General features: G+C 49.0%; 1 protein-coding gene across 44 annotated transcripts in view; it reads right to left on the reverse strand.

Annotated features, from left to right (window-relative positions):
- Positions 1-16,132, reverse strand: part of MADD (MAP kinase activating death domain) — a 38,980-nt gene extending 22,848 nt beyond the window's left edge. For 14 of the 44 annotated variants that reach the window (XM_060159211.1, XM_060159227.1, XM_060159203.1 and 11 more), the window contains exons 1-16: positions 15,997-16,132; positions 12,602-12,761; positions 11,250-11,846; positions 10,535-10,838; positions 9,882-10,013; positions 9,346-9,459; positions 8,571-8,651; positions 6,561-6,739; positions 5,986-6,221; positions 5,630-5,786; positions 5,256-5,359; positions 4,464-4,654; positions 3,962-4,086; positions 3,442-3,581; positions 2,511-2,612; positions 324-426 (exon numbers count right to left, since the gene is read on the reverse strand). In XM_060159211.1, coding sequence (XP_060015194.1) covers positions 324-426; positions 2,511-2,612; positions 3,442-3,581; positions 3,962-4,086; positions 4,464-4,654; positions 5,256-5,359; positions 5,630-5,786; positions 5,986-6,221; positions 6,561-6,739; positions 8,571-8,651; positions 9,346-9,459; positions 9,882-10,013; positions 10,535-10,838; positions 11,250-11,846; positions 12,602-12,663 — 2,627 coding nt within the window. In that variant the 5' untranslated portion in view covers positions 12,664-12,761; positions 15,997-16,132. Of the gene's footprint in view, positions 1-323; positions 427-784; positions 845-2,510; positions 2,613-3,441; positions 3,582-3,832; positions 4,087-4,463; positions 4,655-5,255; positions 5,360-5,629; positions 5,787-5,985; positions 6,222-6,560; positions 6,740-8,570; positions 8,652-9,345; positions 9,460-9,881; positions 10,014-10,534; positions 10,839-11,249; positions 11,847-12,601; positions 12,762-15,996 lie in introns of all 44 variants that reach the window. The other 30 variants (XM_060159204.1, XM_060159222.1, XM_060159199.1 and 27 more) reach the window with 5 other exon arrangements.
- Between the last annotated feature and the right edge of the window lie 1,135 nt (positions 16,133-17,267).

The following is a 17,267-nucleotide window of genomic DNA, read 5'->3' on the forward strand; positions in this document are numbered from 1 at the left end:
CTTCTGTGGTCACTGGCTCCTTTGCAGAGCATCTCCCCCTTTCACCAGGTTAGATGTTTGCCTCCAAGGGCAAAACACAAAGCCACGTCTCCAAACATCCAAGTCCACTGCAAACCCTACCTCTCCAGACGGCCTGGTTTGCCCGAGTGCCCACCACTGCTGGTACACTCTGCTCAACACCATGAGCTATTCCTGCCGCATGGGGATTGCGTCAGGAGGGGAAGGGATTTCATTTACCCACTGAGAGCTTCCCTCCCTAGTGTTTGGTACAAGGATCACTACCTCCATCTGAGAACTTTTACAACAGCTCTGCCATTTATTACCTAGAATTGCTGGATCGACCCTGAGGTGACGGAGGCTCTCTTTTCACTGTTGGGCTGTGTTTAATGACCGATGACTTCTGGTCCACTAAGGCCCTCCTGTTTCCTACAGCCAGGAAGGTAGAATGAGAGATATCACTACTGTAGTCAGGTAGCTGGTGTCAGCACAGCCCTGGGTAGCCGTGTTCCACACCCACTCCCTGGCAGGGCTGGCTGAGGGCAGCACTGGGGCATCACACATAGGTAGAAAGCAGCCATGGCAATGTGGAGGAAGTGGGCATGGAGACTCAGGCCACTCCACATGCACCAGCAGCGCACCCCATGGGCAGGCGTGGGCATCCCAGGGCACGGGGCAAGGCAGGTCACTCGAGTGATGCCGCTTGCTCCATGAGGAGGATGGCCCTCAGGCAGGCACAGGAGATGCTAGGAAAAAAGATCATGCATAGCTCACGGGCAAGACCCACCTTCACCACTCCCGGGGCCGGCTTCAGTAACAATCTCCATTAGAGTATTTAGCCCAAATACTGGGACACAAAATACACAATTAGTAGGTGCACCATGATACCACAACCCCTGCACCCCTCAGCGGAGCTGTAAGTCAGATAATCTGAGCATCCTCCCAAAGCTTAGTGCACATAACCTTAGTTCTTAGGCACCTCAGAGCTGGAAGCCAAGTGGCCACGAGACGACTGAGGCTCGAGGAAAGACCATCCTTAAGGCTATGGCCTCTCAAAGCCAGAGGCAGGGTAATAACACAAGGAGCCTTTAGGTACTCAACAGGCACATGCGTGAAGGGGGACCATGGGTTTTCATGAAACATCTAGCACAGGGGTCCGGGGGGCTGCAGGTATGCAGAGGGAAGAGACCCAACTTGTAGATGCTGTCATGGGAAGGGGGGTGGGGGTGAGGGTGGGAGCTGGATGGGAGTGATGAGTGCAGCAAATGAAGTGAAGCAACAGCATGCAATGAAAGCGTTTCAATCGCTCTCCCCTTTAACTATATCAAATGAAAGCCAGTGACGCTAACACCTTTCCATCCCTCACCTACTGAGCCTGTGGAGACTCACTCTACAGGGCTGGTTAGCTCCCTACACCTCTAGCTATGATGTCCTTTTGCCCATCTAGCCTACGTTCCCATCCCCACCAAAGAACATTCTTTAGATTCCTGACACTTTTAACACTGGGACGAGAGGTCAGTTAAAAAATACATGAAGCTGCTTCTCATTGTGCTTCCTTCTGTGATTAAATATTTCAGCACAAAATCCAGAATAAATAAACAGAAGTCAGTGTAAATTCAGAAGAACCCTTCAGGGCTTCCCTGGTGGCGCAGTGGTTAAGAATCTGCCTGCCAATGCAGGGGACAGGGGTTCGAGCCCTGGTCTGGGAAGATCCTACATGCCACGGAGCAACTAAGTCCGTGAGCCACAACTACTGAGCCTGCGCTCTAGAGCCCGTGAGCCACAACTACTGAAGCCCACGTGCCTAGAGTCCGTGCTCTGCAATAAGAGAAGCCACCGCAGTGAGAAGCCCACCCACCGCAACAAAGAGTAGCCCCCGCTCTCCACAACTAGAAAAAGCCACGCACAGCAACGAAGACCCAACGCAGCCAAAAATAAATAACCAAAATAAATAAATTTATAAAAAGGAAGAACCCTTCAAACTGTCAGAGATCACAAAACAAAAATCAAATAGGTCTTAATTGCCCCTAGAAGCCAACCAATGCTATCAGGCCCATTCATAGGGCCTAAGTTGACATGAAGCCAAAGTAAGAGGCTTCTTGACTCTATAAACACTGCCAGGCTCTTCACAACCATTCCCTGGGGGGCCAGCTCTTTAGGACGGAGTTTGTCCTAAGTTCACGCGGTAGGAACCTGGCAGATGACTGGTGGCAGCTGATGAGCCCTATGTTAATTACGTGCCTCTGACAAAGGTTCCCCCCAGAAGCAGCAGTAATCCCCCAGTTGCCATTATCCTATATGATATAACAGGGCCTTCTCTTTAGCTACAAAAGACAGTTTTCCATCTGAAAACCAGCAAGAACTCATGATGTGCAGTGAAAGCCATGGGAAGCGATATGAGAGGCAATGGCCGGATCAAAGGATTCTTCATACATGGGGCTCCTGACAAGCACCCACAGGCCTGAAATATTTCCCAGAGGATCTTGGCTGGGCAAAAGGAGGGTTGGAGTTACCTTTCAGACTGGGGAAGGGTGTGGTTTTCTCTCGCGCTCCTTTGGTAGGCAGTGTGAGATTTGAAAGACTGAAGCTCGTACTGTGGTTCCGATACAGACTGCCTGTCAAGGGGAGCGAGTGAGAGCACTGAGTCAGAGGGATAAAGAATCAGAGCATTATGCGCCAATGACCGTATCATCCTCTTCACCCTCCTCCTTTTCCAATGCAACCCCAGAACCTCTGACCTCGCTGAGAAAGGATCACGCCTAACTTGGAGCAAACAAAGGGGGCCACTGCCAGGACTGCTCATAACCCAGTAACAACTTTCTCTGACGGCTTCCCACGATAACATCCAAGTCTCTCCTCTACTGCTGACCCAGCAGGAACGCCGGCAGTTAACGCGCTTCCAGGCTGATGTTGGCGCTGTCCCTTCTGGGCTTCTAAACTCACCATCACAATTATCCCCCATGTCGGCTTTCTCCGGTCCCTAGTCTGTCTTTAATCTTTAACTGACACCACCCCTCATTTCTGGTAATTTTCTCTACGCACAAGTCAATGTCACATAGATTTCAAGGCGCATTGATGAAAAAGTCCTTTCCCAGGCAAAGAAGATATTAGATATATACCCAAGTAAAATTTGACCAGAGTATTTCCACAAAATATATGTACAAGTGTATGATTTTTAATATAATGAGTATTTTTCAGTTAACAGCTAGCTGTCTTACCTGAAACAGACTAAAACCTCCAGGTATAAAGATAACGACTAATCTGTCCCTGTTCTTCGTGGACCTCCCCTGAAAATACCTTATTCGGTATCACCCAAACGACCTTATCCGGAGCTCGATAATGCCAACCCAGCCCTATATCTGAAGCTCTAAGCCATACCTGCCATGGTCAGGCCCTGCTGGAGCGAAGATGGGACAGAAGCGTGAGAGAGCTGAAGGCACTTACTGGCAAAAGACATGATGCCCCCGAAGCCCTCAGTGCTGTTGTTGGAGACGGTGGAGGTGGGCGAGCTCGCTCGAGAGTCTGACTCTGCATCTGAGTCACTTGCCAGTTTCAAGCTGTTGGGCCGCAGCAGCTTTTGAGCCCTTGAATGCACAGTGGCGCCTATAAGCCCCAGGCAGGGGTACCTCATCTTGGGCGTGTGGGCCTGATGCTACACTGCGGTCACCTCTCCCTCCCCACAGTTTCTAAATGCCTAGATCAAAGCACGACCCTCTGGGGACGCGGGACTATGAGAGCCTTCAGACTGCTCAGACTTTCTGGTTAACCCTCACCCAGGGTCCACTGTAGTGAGGTCCTTCAGTCACCCATCTAGAAGGCAACCCCAGGCTCTCACCGACTGCCACTGACATGTTGGCTGAATCGGGGAGTGTAACGTTCCCCCTGCTCAGCATCATCTTCCTCAGGGGGAAAGCCATACTGGGGCTCGAAGTATGGATTATCATAGGTTCGCCGGCGCACTGACCCCTCTCCAGTTTCTGTCTGACGCCTGTCCACGTTCGCTTTGCCAATGCTGGGAGGCACGCTGGGGAGGGACTTGGAGACGCCTACTGCTGCCTTATCATCCATCTCCGTTGAGTCGGCAGGTTCCTAGGGGACATATTAAATAGAAAGGAGTCACCTGGTGCCCTGTGATGCCTTCCTATGTTCTCAGTTCAAGCCAGGCCTGTCAGGTCGCTAGCCTAAGGGGTATGTGAGAAAAGATCTTTGTTATACCCCTGTTCTCTATCTCCACAAATTATGCAAAGGGGATCTCGGCTAACCCCTGAACAAAGCTGGATGTCCTTCTGGGGTCAAACTGTATCTCACAGGCTCTAAACTATAGGATCTACGGAGAGGAAGAAGGGGGAAATGTGGAGAAAGTAGTAAATTAATTGAATAGCTTTGTCCTAGCTTTCCTAACAGAGCTGAGGCCCACGTCCCAAGTAACAGTCCTCACTTATCCACTCCTCCAAGTCCTCACGTACAGAACTGGCTCCATGGATAACGGTGCTGGGGCTACTGCTGGCGGTGGTGCTGGAGCTGGAACGCAGAGGGGGGTTTTCCTGAGAGTTCTCGCTGTCTGGGCCAGGTTCCTCTGCTTCCTTCTGGCTCTGCAGCTCATCAATAGCTACCTCACTGGCATCCCCCAGTGCCGCGTGTGTCAGAGGATCCACGTCTGCCAAAACCCAAGGATTATGTGTATGGCTGATTCACTTTGCTGTACAGTAGAAACTAATACAACATAGTAAACCAACTATACTCCAAGGACTTCCCTGGTGGTGCAGTCATTAAGAATCCGCCTGCCAATGCAGGGGACATGGGTTCGATCCCTGGTCCGGGAAGATTCCACATGCCACGGAGCAACTAAGCCCGTGCACCCACAACTACTGAGCCTGAGCTCTAGAGCCCGCGAGCCACAACTACTAAGCCCTCGAGCCACAACTACTGAGCTCACGTGCTGCAACTACTAAAGCCTGTGCGCCTAGAGCCCGTGCTCCGCGACAAGAGAAGCCACTGCGATGAGAAGCCTGCGCACCGCAACGAAGAGCAGCCCCCACTCGCCGTATCTAGAGAAAGCCCAGCCAACGTGGCAACGAAGACCCAATGCAGCCAAAAAGATAAAATAAAATAAAAAATAGTATACTCCAATTAAAAATTAATTAAAAATTTTTTTTTTAATTAAAAAAAAACAACAACAAGGATGGCAGGTACAGACCATACCATCACAGAACCCCAAACCCTGTCCCAAGCTGGCCAATTTCTCCAAGTACACTTACTAGGAGTATCACCATTGATGTCACATTTCATCATCTCACTGACAAAGTCACCAAGGGAAGAGTAAGAAGAGCTTGAGTCATCATAATCCATACTATCACTGCCGCTGCAGAGTGAAGAGCGAAAAAATAAAACAGAAAGAAGGGGCAGGGAGGAGAATCAGCATTAGAAAAATAAACAGAGGAGCACTCTTAACTCAAGGCCAGGGGGCAAGATAAAATAAGGAAACTAACGCAAAACAATCAACCAAAATATAACCCAAGGCTTCAAGGACTGATGTCTAAATCCTATGAAATTCTGCAATTGCGCTAAATAACGGCTAGCAAGAGCCTCTTAGACTTCAAGAACTGTCTTGCTGCCATAAGGGGCTGCTCACCTGTCATCAGTAGGGTCAGAGTCAGAGTCGTGCTCCGGCGGCACGCTCAGCGCCTCGGCCAGGTGGGAACTGCTGTCATACACTCGATAGTGGACAGGCTGCAGCTGGTGGATGTACCACTTCGGCTTGTCGCCTATCAGGGCTGGATCGAATGTGTCTACCCACGGAGGAAAAAAGGAGAGAGTCAGCAATAAGGGAAAAAATCAAGCAAAACCTAAAAGAAAGGTGGGAAAAAGTCTAAGTCAAAATCAGAATGGCAGGGGCAGGTGGAAGATTAGAAAGGGAAAAAGCAAAGGGAAGAGCCATCAGGAGGACAAACGCAGAAGGAGGGGCAAAGCAGAGGTAGGTGGACTCACTGTTGTGAATCCGCTGAAAGGCATAGTTGGTGGGGTTGAGGATCCATTCTCCAAAGTACTCCACAGCCTGAGTCCTGGCCAGTTTCTCAGCAAAAGGAGTCTGCCGGGGACGTGAGGCTAGAAAGGAGCCAGCTTGGAAAGCTACCACGGGCCGGGGGAAGAGACGCAGGGTACGTGTGTGCATCTGAAAGCCCTGCAGCACGTTGGGGGAGTTGAAGAAACGGACCATGGCCACTCTGGGGAAGAAGGGGATGGTGAGATGACCTGAGTCCCTCGCCCTGCAGAGCAAGGAGGCCTCAGACCACCTCCCACAGTCATCATTTCACAGGCTTCCAACAGCAAGGGGAGAGGTATCTTAAAGAATCATCAATCCCCTTCTTCACACGAGGTCTAAGAGGCCTGCGAGTATGATTATTTCTTCTGTTTGCTTTTACTAAGGTGGCAAATGTAACCAAATATTATATACATTGTATACATAAAGAACCTCTGGCTCAGGGAGGTAATCTGCCCCAAGGTCACTGAGTGAGCAGAGACCCACTTAAGAGCTTGTGACTGTGGGGATGGCTCGGCTGTACCTGGTTGCGACATCCACAGAATCCACATCGTTGCCATAGATGAGTGGGTTGAATTCAGTGGAAGGTGTAGACTGCAGGTCATTAGAAGGCCTTCCCAAGAGAAGAGGGATCTCCTGGCCTTCGTGGAATTTCTCCAGATTGAGGATGGGCTGGGTGTTGAGACTCATGCTGGCGAGGGCCTGCGGAACAATAAGAAGTCCCTCAGAGAAGGCAGATTTCTGGGGCAGCCAGCCAATCTCAATTCCTAGAAAAGAACCTTCACCTTTGAAACAAAAATCCAAATATTTTAACCTTTAGAAAACAATCTGAATTATGAAATCTTCAGCTTAAGCCGATCTGACTCAAGGCAACGATCTAAACCTGAAGTCCGAGGCAACAGTTTTCAAATTTGTTTTAGCTACAAAATCTTGTTTTTCAATTGAAATCTACGTAGAAATATAAACAATCGAAACATGTAAAAGTAAAGCTCCTCTGAAGGACATAAGGAACCCAGAGCCTCATATGCTCGGGGGTCCCAACCTAAATCAACCCTCAGCGGCTCCATGGGGCAGTTTGAAAACCACTGGTCTAGCCCAGCAGTGTTTCTTAAATGTTAATGAGCATAGGGATCACCTGGGGATGTTGTTACAATGCAGATTCTGATTCAATATACTTGAGGTGATTCTGCCCTTTTAACAAGCCCAGGTGAGGCTAATGCTGCTGGTTCGTGGACCACACTTTGAGTAACAGGGGTCAGGATACAGGATCTGTGAGCCCAAAAATCTTAGCTCCTACAAACATTTAAACTCCAATATCATATATCAACCTCTCCATCTCATTAGTCATACTAAAGCAATCACCAAGAATGAAAAACACAGCAAAGGAAGACAGCTAGAGAACTTTCTGAACTTGCAATCCTCACCGGACTCTGCAGTAACAAGATATCATATTACATCAGTAGTGATGAAGCAAGTGAAAAAGAGAGGATAATACAAAAATCACCCATTTATATCCAAACAGATTTCACCTAGAGGTATTTCTTTCTTCTTTTTTTAAAAAAATTATTTATTTATTTATGGCTGCGTTGGGTCTTCATTGCTGCGTGCGGACTTTCTCTAGTTGTGGTGAGCGGGCTTCTCATCGCGGTGGCTTCTCTTGTTGCTGAGCACAGGCTCTAGGCGCACAGGCTTCAGTAGCTGTGGCACGTGGGCTCAGCAGTCGTGGCTCGTGGGCTCTACAGCTCAGGCTCAGTAGTTGTGGCACACGGGCTTAGCTGCTCCGTGGCATGTGGGATCTTCCTGGACCAGGGCTCGAACCCGCATCCCCTGCACAGGCAGGCGGATTCTTAACTGCCACACCACCAGGGAAATCCCCACCTAGAGGTATTTCTAAGAACTGAGACAACACAGACAGAGATTCCTGAAGACCCTTCAAATGACAGATTCCTAAAAAGAAATACAGAGCTATCTACTGGTGGTCCTACATAACACATACAGCAGCGCAGAGGACCAGGGCCTCATCACACTTTACCTTCAGGTACTGTGTTCAGCATGCAGAAGAAGAAGAAAATCAATCAATGAAAAAGGTATTTAAGGGTTTTTACTCAGAGAAAGGAATTTTTGAAGAAATGGTTCTATAGGGACCAGAGATCAATTCAAGAGGAAACCATAAAAGGAGCCAGATTATCCAAACTACTGACTCCCTCCTGTAACACTGAGAGAATGCTCCAAGGCCATTAAGAATGGCAGATGGGACAAGCAGCAGAAAGTGAAGGGCTGTTTTATACAGCATTACAAGGATGAGAGGGTGGGAGGGGGCACACAGGGAATTAAAAGGAATGTAAAAAGCCCTTTCTGAGATTCACCCTGCAACCCAGAAATGGGATACATCTCCTTCTAAGCCCACCCAAGGCTAAGAAAATCTACTCCACTTGAAGTCTGAAAGGAAACTGGCTCTTACAATAAGAGCTGTCTGCCTACAGCAGTCCTATAGCTGCTTGCTTTTCTTTTCTTTTCTTCCTTCTTCACCTACCTGTTTCAAATGTTTTTTCAACTCTAGTGATTCTGGTTCTGGAAGGATAGGTAGCACTTCTGCATTGGTGGGGGCAATTACCTGCACCAGAAGAAAGATAAAAGGCATGACCTTAGAATTAGCTGCTCCAAAGTTTCTCTTACATAAAGGTAAGTAACAAGAATAGGAGGTTATATATACGGTATTATTATATATATGCAAACACATATATTATATACACACATATAAAATACACACATACATGTGTATATGACACCTATACACACCTGAAAGGAAATATTACACCTAAATGTTATTGGTGACTATCTCTAGATAATAGGATCATAGTTTTTACTGACTTCTTTATACTTATTTGCATTTTCTAAAGTCTTACAATGAACACATATAAGGGCTACCTACCAAAGTTTGAATGTACTCACACTGCAGAATGTTAATATACTTTTTTAAAGTCTGCCGTTTCTTACTAGAAACTACACTCCCAGAAAGCCATTAGATGACCTACACCACAGTAATGATCCTGCAACCACAACTGCCCTACTGCTCTTGGAAGATGTGGGGAAGCATTTAACTCCAGCAAAACTAAATCTTATAATTCTTTGAGTCCTAACCAAGGCTTATTAAGCCAATAAAGTAAAAGCAGTATTTTTTAAAAAGTTGTTTCAATGAGTCTCATAACAGCAATCGCCCACAAACTTAGGAACTTCCTGGGAGTAATCTAGAAAAAGAGAACACCATCCTCTTCTAGACCCTACAACGCCTCAGCCAACAGCCTCACCCTACTGCTGTCCAGATCCACTAGCCATACGTCATCAGGCATTTTGAAGTCCAGTTTGTAGAGGAAGAAGCTGGCAGGGACCCCGATGATGTACGGCGTCGGAGCCAACAGCAGCTGTGGAAAAGACAAGAAACAAAACCAAAACCAACTGCGATCACATATTGAGTCACGATTTTTCTAGATAAGGAAAACGCAGGTCCACAATCCCTCTTCCAAATCCTTGAAGGTAGATGTGTTTCAAAGTTCAGAATTTTTCAGATTTTAGAAAAGTAATAGTGCACATTCTACATATTATGTAGCACCTGCAGTGGTGTAGCCAGCAGCCTATAATCATTATATTAACTGTGATAAATAAAAAACATAAATAGCATAGGTTTTGCCACCAGATCAGTTCAGATTTTGTAGACAAATAAGTTATAACAAGGAATTCAGGACGAGTACTGATTTACAACTTCTCTGGGCATTGAGCCTTCGCCCTCAGAGCTGGACAGAGTTAGAACAGAGGTGACAAAGCCAGAAGACACCTTGAGACTCACCTGTTCTGCGGACGCCATGCAGGTGGGCAGCAGTGGAATAACAGGAAACATATACTCCAAGGGATAAATCATTGCCACAAATGCCATCACAGACATGGAGAGTGCGTTGTAGTCTCGGGACTGCAGCACCACCTGCAACGAGCCACACCACAAGGGTTACCCGACAGGAGAAGGTCTGTGAGAAAACTGCTTCCCACACTACAATTTAGTTTCTGTTTCACCAAGTCTACAGCTCTGGGAGCTTAGTTTCCACACTTATCACTGCCTCACACCCCATCCTGCCTGCCGCCTCCCAACGCAAGCACTGCAATAATTCTCCCTTGAATCACTCCTTGTCATCCTAGTTCTTGTACCCCCAAATTCCAGGGTCACTCATTGGAACAGAACGACTGAAATTTTCAGAGAATTAGGTTGGTATAGTTAAGAAGAATTCAAATGAGTGTCAAGCCCTCTGAATATATCCCACACGATACTAGTACCTTAATTCAACCCACACCAACTGAGTACCTGTTGTATACCTGGTATCGTGTTATCTCCTGGAGACAAAATGATGCAAAAGATGTAGTCCCTATCCTCAGAGAACTCATGGGTCTAGCCTCTGCCACATTTCAAAGCCCTTTCCCTAGAACAGTCTAGAAAGCTGGCCCTCTCACCTTGTGCTCTAACAGGATGCAGGTTAGCACCTGAAGACAGGCATCCACACCCAGAAGTTCCAAGGGAAGGTGCAGTGGGAAATCCACTAGGGTGAATCGAGAGGGGTCTGGAAGCGCAAAGGTCAGAGCTTGCTGGAGCTCCTGGGGCAGGACCTCAATGTCCACTCGCTTCTGCCCTGAGACGGGTACTGGGGAGCGCAGCAATCGATAGATCCAGGCCTCAATCTCTCGAAGGTCGTGCAGAAGGGCACTTGACTTCTCCTCCACTAACAACGATCCAGTAAAGATGCGCCACATGGTGTCCCTGAGCAGCAGACAGCAGGAAACAGACGCATAAGCACTAGGAGCTGACACCCCACTGCAGCCCAGCCATAGAGGGTCTAATGACAGAAACTGGAGGAGCCCACCCTTTGGTCTCAGCTAGGATCACAGGGTATACATACGAATAATGACAAGGGCAAAAATGTATACACAGCAAGACTTATTGTCCTGCCCATCATGAAACACCAAATTCCTCAGCATCACTGCAAACACGATCATGGAAGGAAGTCTAACTCTACAGTAGTCTTTTGCTTAGCACGGACTAACACAAAGTGCTTAAGGAGGTCTGAAGGACCTCAGGCTTTAGAGGAAAATTCCTACGCCCCTCACAAGCCAATTACACCTCAACTCTAGATGCCGCCCCTCTCTTCTGAGCATCAGCAGAGGACCGTACCTTTGTATGCCTCGAGGGATGCCCAGTTTCTTGCCCAGCAGTCGCTCACTACAGCAGTCCACCAGACGTTTGAGGGTGTACAGACACTCCCGGAAGGTGGAGAAGAAGGGGTAATGGCTGAGCACACACAGGGACGTCAGAGTGCTGTTGCGGGAACGGCTCTCCGCCTTGGCCCGGTGTTTGCCCCGAGGAGACTGGTTCACATCCGGGGTAGAGTCGGCACTGGGAGGCTGCAGGGACGGGCCACTCTCCGAGCTCTCGGAGCCAACCTCTTCTGAGATGCAGGTGGCGTGGGGTCCTTCCTTCCCACGGGACCCTGCCCCGGCCTCCCCCTTTTCCTTAGGCACGCGCTTTTGGAAGGAGCGGTAGAAGTTAACACAGATGCCATAACGCGTGACTCCGGTGTCCTTGTCGGTGAGAGTGAAGACAAAAGAGGTGTCCTCGCGCAGGCTCATGCGCCGTTGTCGCACACTCAGGCAGCCCTCTGGCTGGCAGAAGAACACGACATCCGGGGGCAGGGGAAACTCGGCGTGATCCTCTAATGGGTATCGCCGTAGCAGTTCTGGAGTCTGGGCCACGCTATCACTGCTCGGGTGCCTGGAGAACAGAAAGACAAATTCAGCAGCCTGAAGGGACAGAACGCTCTTTCAAATTTTAACCACAGTCAAGAAATAAATGCTCTTTTGGATAAAGAAACCTAGCTGCCGGACCTTGGAAAACATGCCACATTTAGCTGTAGGCTAAATGAGGTCTGTGCTGCCATGAAGATGCCCACCCTGAACTAAAAGGAAAATGGCGACAATAAAATTATCACTAACACTTTGAGATGACTAGCATCTTTCAAGGTGTATTAGCTAATGAATTCCCAAAACAGCATATGTAGAGAGAGAAGGAGCACAATGTACTTTTCCTTTGTACGAAATAAGGAAACTGAAGCGTATAGAGTATATTTGCTCAAAATCACAAAAACGCTAGTTAAGAGCAGAGTTTTGCTCTGTCTCTGCTCCTCCAGGCCAACACTCTCAATCTACCTGTTTTGTTTCCCTTACTGGCAGCAAGGTTCCCATCAGGGTGAAATAACAGAAGAAGAATGAGATATGCAGGGCTTCCCTTAACCTTCCCACAGGTTAAGACTCTGTGCTTCCAATGCAGGGGGCAAGGGTTCAATCCCTGGTCAGGGAACTAAGATCCCATGTGCTACATGGTGCAGCGGGGGGGGGGGGGGGGTGGTGGTGGTGGGGGGTGGGGAAGAATGAGATATGCAAAGCAACGTGGAAATGGGGAAGGGAAATCATCACAGATTTTGTGGCTATCCCAGATGACAAGACAAAAATCAGTCACTTCTTGGTTACCTGGCCCCTACGATCACTAGGTAGTCAAGTAACCGAGGACAGGACTTCTTCTTTTGCACCATGGTTCCGATTCATCAGTTCATCTCAGAGAAACTTCAAGGCACCAAGCATGGAATCAATGTTCCCAGGAGGAATCCTGATATTATCTGAAAATCCAAGTCTAATAGGAAAAAAGTACTGATAAGATCCATTGCTGTGCCTAAGGGACTCATCCCTCTCAGCTTCATCCCAGCCAGGGACATAGGTCAGAAGATCTTCCATTTTAGTACTAAAGATAGGAGAACATGACACTTTTCCTAGCCTAGAGCTCTGTCCAGGCTTATGAGCTCACAGAGTCAAATGTCAAGAAGTAGGATAAATAATGGCTCACCTCTCCGTCCCTACAAACCAGCTCATTTCCAGCCTCACCCCTGGGGCTGTTTCTGTTTCTGAAAAACAGGCCTAGTCAGTCTAATCTGGACTCAGTTATTATGATAACAAAAATTAAGTCACTTTCAGGACTGCTCCAGGGTGGATCAGAATCAAACCAGACTCTCTAATCAGAACTAATCTGCACTCCTAGCTCTAGGTGGAAACCTAATTATTCTGTTCCAACATTCTGCATTCAGCTTGATGTGAAATTACCACATAGTCTATACAGTTAATTGCACTCAGACAGTAACAACAGCTGGCTACTCTACCCCATGCGTTCTCAAATGAAGAATATCTATGCCCCAATTGCTTCATCTAAACCATTTTTCTCCCCTCTTCAAGCAAGAAAGGGGCCCAGTGGCTACTGCTACTAGCTCTGCCCTTGGTGCTGAATCACAGTCTTCCACTTATATTCTGGTCCCAGGATTCGAATTAGTAATACAGTATACACAGATGAGGCCTTGTCCTTCTTTATCTTACAGAGATGAAGAATTAGATGCAGAAATAACAGTATTCCTGCAAGGACAGGGAGAGGTGCTCAGAGGAATTTCTAAGCCATAGTCCAAAAATTAGAAAAAGCTTACGTGTCTTAACTGTAATTTATTTCCTGTTGGGTCTCCATATACTCCTCTAAATAAAATGTTTCACTCCATGACAAGGTTACTTTCAGTGCTTCCAGTATTCCCCCTCTGTGCTCCACACTAAGACCCTGTTCACTGTACACACAGAAAGAATCCCATTATACTACACACACCCTCACTCTCTTCTTTGTTGCCGTGTGCACTCCCATACATACAATGTACACACTCCCTGTATGCTTAAGGCTCTATTTGATGTAGATGAGAAGCTCCATCTTTTTTCTCTCCTACTTATTAAAAAAAAAACAAACTATTTACAACACCTCTCAAATCCTCAAAATACTTCTCCCTCCTTTCTCTTGCTCCCAATAGAGGACCTGCAGGTAATAGGATTCAGTTTTGTCTCCATAGCAACTCTGGCTCCAGCACTATTTATAGCAGAGTCACCGCCCCTCCCCTGCTTGGGGACCGCACAGTGCTATCAGCTGCTACTCCAGAGCTGGCCAATGCCCATAATAGTTCATTCTCCTTGAATCCAGAGACACCTCTTCCACTGATAGCACTTACTAATTGTTAGGTTATCTTCTCCCCCATGTGCCTTTAGTTTGCACTTTGTCTTAATTCTGGATTTTGATAGAGATATCTCCTTTCTACACAACTAAAATGAAGTTCCCAGGCTTGCAAAATACTCATTTCTAGGCAACACTACCACCCCAAAAGCCCTTTGGGACTCTCCACTGCTAAGGACTCATAAGCATATTGCAGAACGTGAGGCATTGCAGTATGAACTGTTAGAGAGCAGAGTTCAGCTCCTCCCAAGCAGAATGAGAAGGGGAGGGAAACACAGAAATGAAATGGGAGATGGGTAAAAGCATAATTCATTCTCTAAAGAATTATATGGAAAATGCCTAGTGAGAGCCAAAGTATCTTAAAATAAAACAGAATTTACAGGACCAGAGCTCAAGGCTAAGCCTTAAAATCTATGTTTATGTTGAAAACCAGGAGCCCTTTCCAAATAAAAATCTCAAAGATCACACCTGAAGCATCTTCTAATATATTAGGCATCAGGCCTCTATCCTTGGTGGGATCCCAGCCCCCTCTCCACTGAGAATCACCTGATAAAACTGAAATCATTATCATGCACTACAGTGCTCACCTCCCTCCAAAGCCACAAGGACCCAGAGATCTTGTGACTATTCTAGCCACTAGTGATAGGATGGATTTTTAGTCTCAACTTATATCTCATCAACAGCCACTGCCTTTGGTTTTTCAGATTGCAGAGATAACCAAGGCTTTTCTTCCCATTCTCTCCCCTCTCCCCTCCTCACGAAGACTCTAAATTCTCTCGCATTACCTATAACTCACTCTGTCTTCACATCCACCCACTCTGCCTCTTGCCTCAGCTACACTTACTAACGTATAGCTCCTCGTTCCTAGCCCCTATATTCCAAAGGCATCAAGCTCAAAATGCATACCTATCTGCTTAAGTTCTACACAACTACCATCCACTCCATCCACAGACCTTTAAATTATCTATGTCTTTTCAGCTTACAAATGGCCACATTAACCAACCCTTTGGATTCGCCCCTCATTTTGGGCAGGATGTCATAGTAAAACCACAGGAACCAGAGAGCGATATGACATCTTTGCTGACGTGAGCACAACAGGAGGCTCTCTCCCCTCCACCGCCTCCCCAGGCAGTGACCTTGCAAGCGCATCAGCACAGACGGGTCCAGCGTGGGGAAGAATGAGAGTAAAGAGGCAGGCAATAGGCAGGGTTGGGGAAGAGGGGAGGGCAGGAACAGGAGGACTAATTTAGAGGTGCACGAGGATGGGGAGGGAAGCAGTTGCAGGAAAAACTGAACGGTGTCTCCACTCTCCAACAAGACAATTTTGAAACACCAAATCAAAAAAAAAATTTTTTTTTTAAAGAACCAAACGTGCTTTTCAAACCCTAACCAAAAATAAGGCGCGCGGGTGCGCGCACACAAATACACTCACGCACATACACACGCACACACACGAGCCATGTGGCTAGCACGGCTCGGGCCCCGAGCTGGACAGCTCTGGCCGCCCCCTCACCTGCTGGACAGTTCTCCCCCGCCCCCGCCCCGGAACCAAGACCGCCCGCCAGCCCCGCAGGAATCTCGCCCTGCAGCCGCGAGCTGCGCCTAGGCTCGGAGCCCGAACCCCCTCGGCGGCCCGGACGCCCCCACCTCTAGCCCCACCCTCTTCCTTACGGACCCCTGCTGTCCCTCTCGAGACCTACGCCCCCTCACACTCCTTTAGGGCCTCCTTAGAGGCCCCTTCGCCCTAGAGCCCCTGTTTCCTCCCAGAGTCCGTTTCTCCCGGGGAGCCTCGTCCCAAACACCCTTCCGGGGCCCCCAGCGGCCCGGACCCTCCTACCTCCCGAGCCTCGGGGGACCGGCCGGGTTCGGCCAGACGTCCCCCGGCAGCCGAGCGTCAGTCGCTCCTCGGCGCGGGCGCCGCTCCGAGCGCACGCCAGTTCCGCGTCTGCACCGTGAGCCGTGTACCACTCCGACTCCGTGAAGGAGGGGGAGGCTGAGGGGCCAGGGGCCGGACCATCCACCCCCGGGGGGACAGGGCTGCACCAAGCCGAGCGCTGCAGGGTGGAGCCGGACCTCGGGAGAGAGATGGCTACGCACACACCTATGCTTGTGGGAGTGGGAACGCGATGGGGAGCGCTGGGCCAGCCCAGCGCCTCTACGTGACAAGGGGAGGACCCAAAGGAATACTTTTTGTTTGGGTTGCGCGCAAACATTTTAATTCGACACGGAAACAGAGCCCATTTCGATGAACTGCGGATGAATCTGGAATCGACGTCTCAAGATAAGCTGCCCTAGGATTTTCTCACCGTTCCCCTCACCTCATCTACCTCCCCCGCTCGCGCTTTGGAAGTGCCCAGCCGCGTGGGCAGGAAAGCCTGCGGCCGCGGCGGTGGAGCCTACCAATTCAGGGGCGGCGGGGGAACTTGAGGCCGGAAGGCGCGGCCGCGGCATCTCCTCCACCCCGTGCGCTCCAAGGCAGGGGCGTGAGCGGTGCCGCGGGGCGCGCTGGGAGAGGGAGTCCAGCCCTTCCGCGAGGCTAAACCCCGGACACAGCAGCCTACCCCTGGCCTCAGGGAACTTTTCTCGCTGTCCCACAGGGCCTGCGGGCCAAGAGGAAGGATTGTTGTACCTTCTTAAATATCAATGGAGAAACCAAGGCATTATACCCGCGCGCACGAACACAGGTGCACGACTGAGGCGTTAGTTCCGAAAATCCAACACCCTCTCCCTCACAGAAAGGCAACACGATCCCACCGGGATCACTGAAGGGGGGCAAGGGCGCGTCCCAGCCTCAGCACTTCATTGACCCTTACATCGCAATGGGGCTGGTGAAAGGAGGTCCCCACTCACTGCCAAGGCTGTCACTTGTGACTTGTCTCCCTCCTCTGAGTCTGGAAACGGACCCGCAAGGACACAAGCTTCCCTCCTGTGTGGTCGGGCCCCACCCCCATTCCAGAAATTGGTTTCTCTCATTCTGAATTCGTTTTGGCCTTCCTGTACAAACAGTGCCAGGCCTATCGGTGAGGCAGCCCGGAGGCATTTATGGCCAAGCCGCAGGGTGACAGTGGAGAATTTATCTTGGGGCCCTATGGAGAAAACAGGAAGTGG

The sequence above is a fragment of the Lagenorhynchus albirostris genome, chromosome 9 (genome assembly GCF_949774975.1).
Source record: "Lagenorhynchus albirostris chromosome 9, mLagAlb1.1, whole genome shotgun sequence".
Lineage (NCBI taxonomy): Eukaryota > Metazoa > Chordata > Mammalia > Artiodactyla > Delphinidae > Lagenorhynchus > Lagenorhynchus albirostris.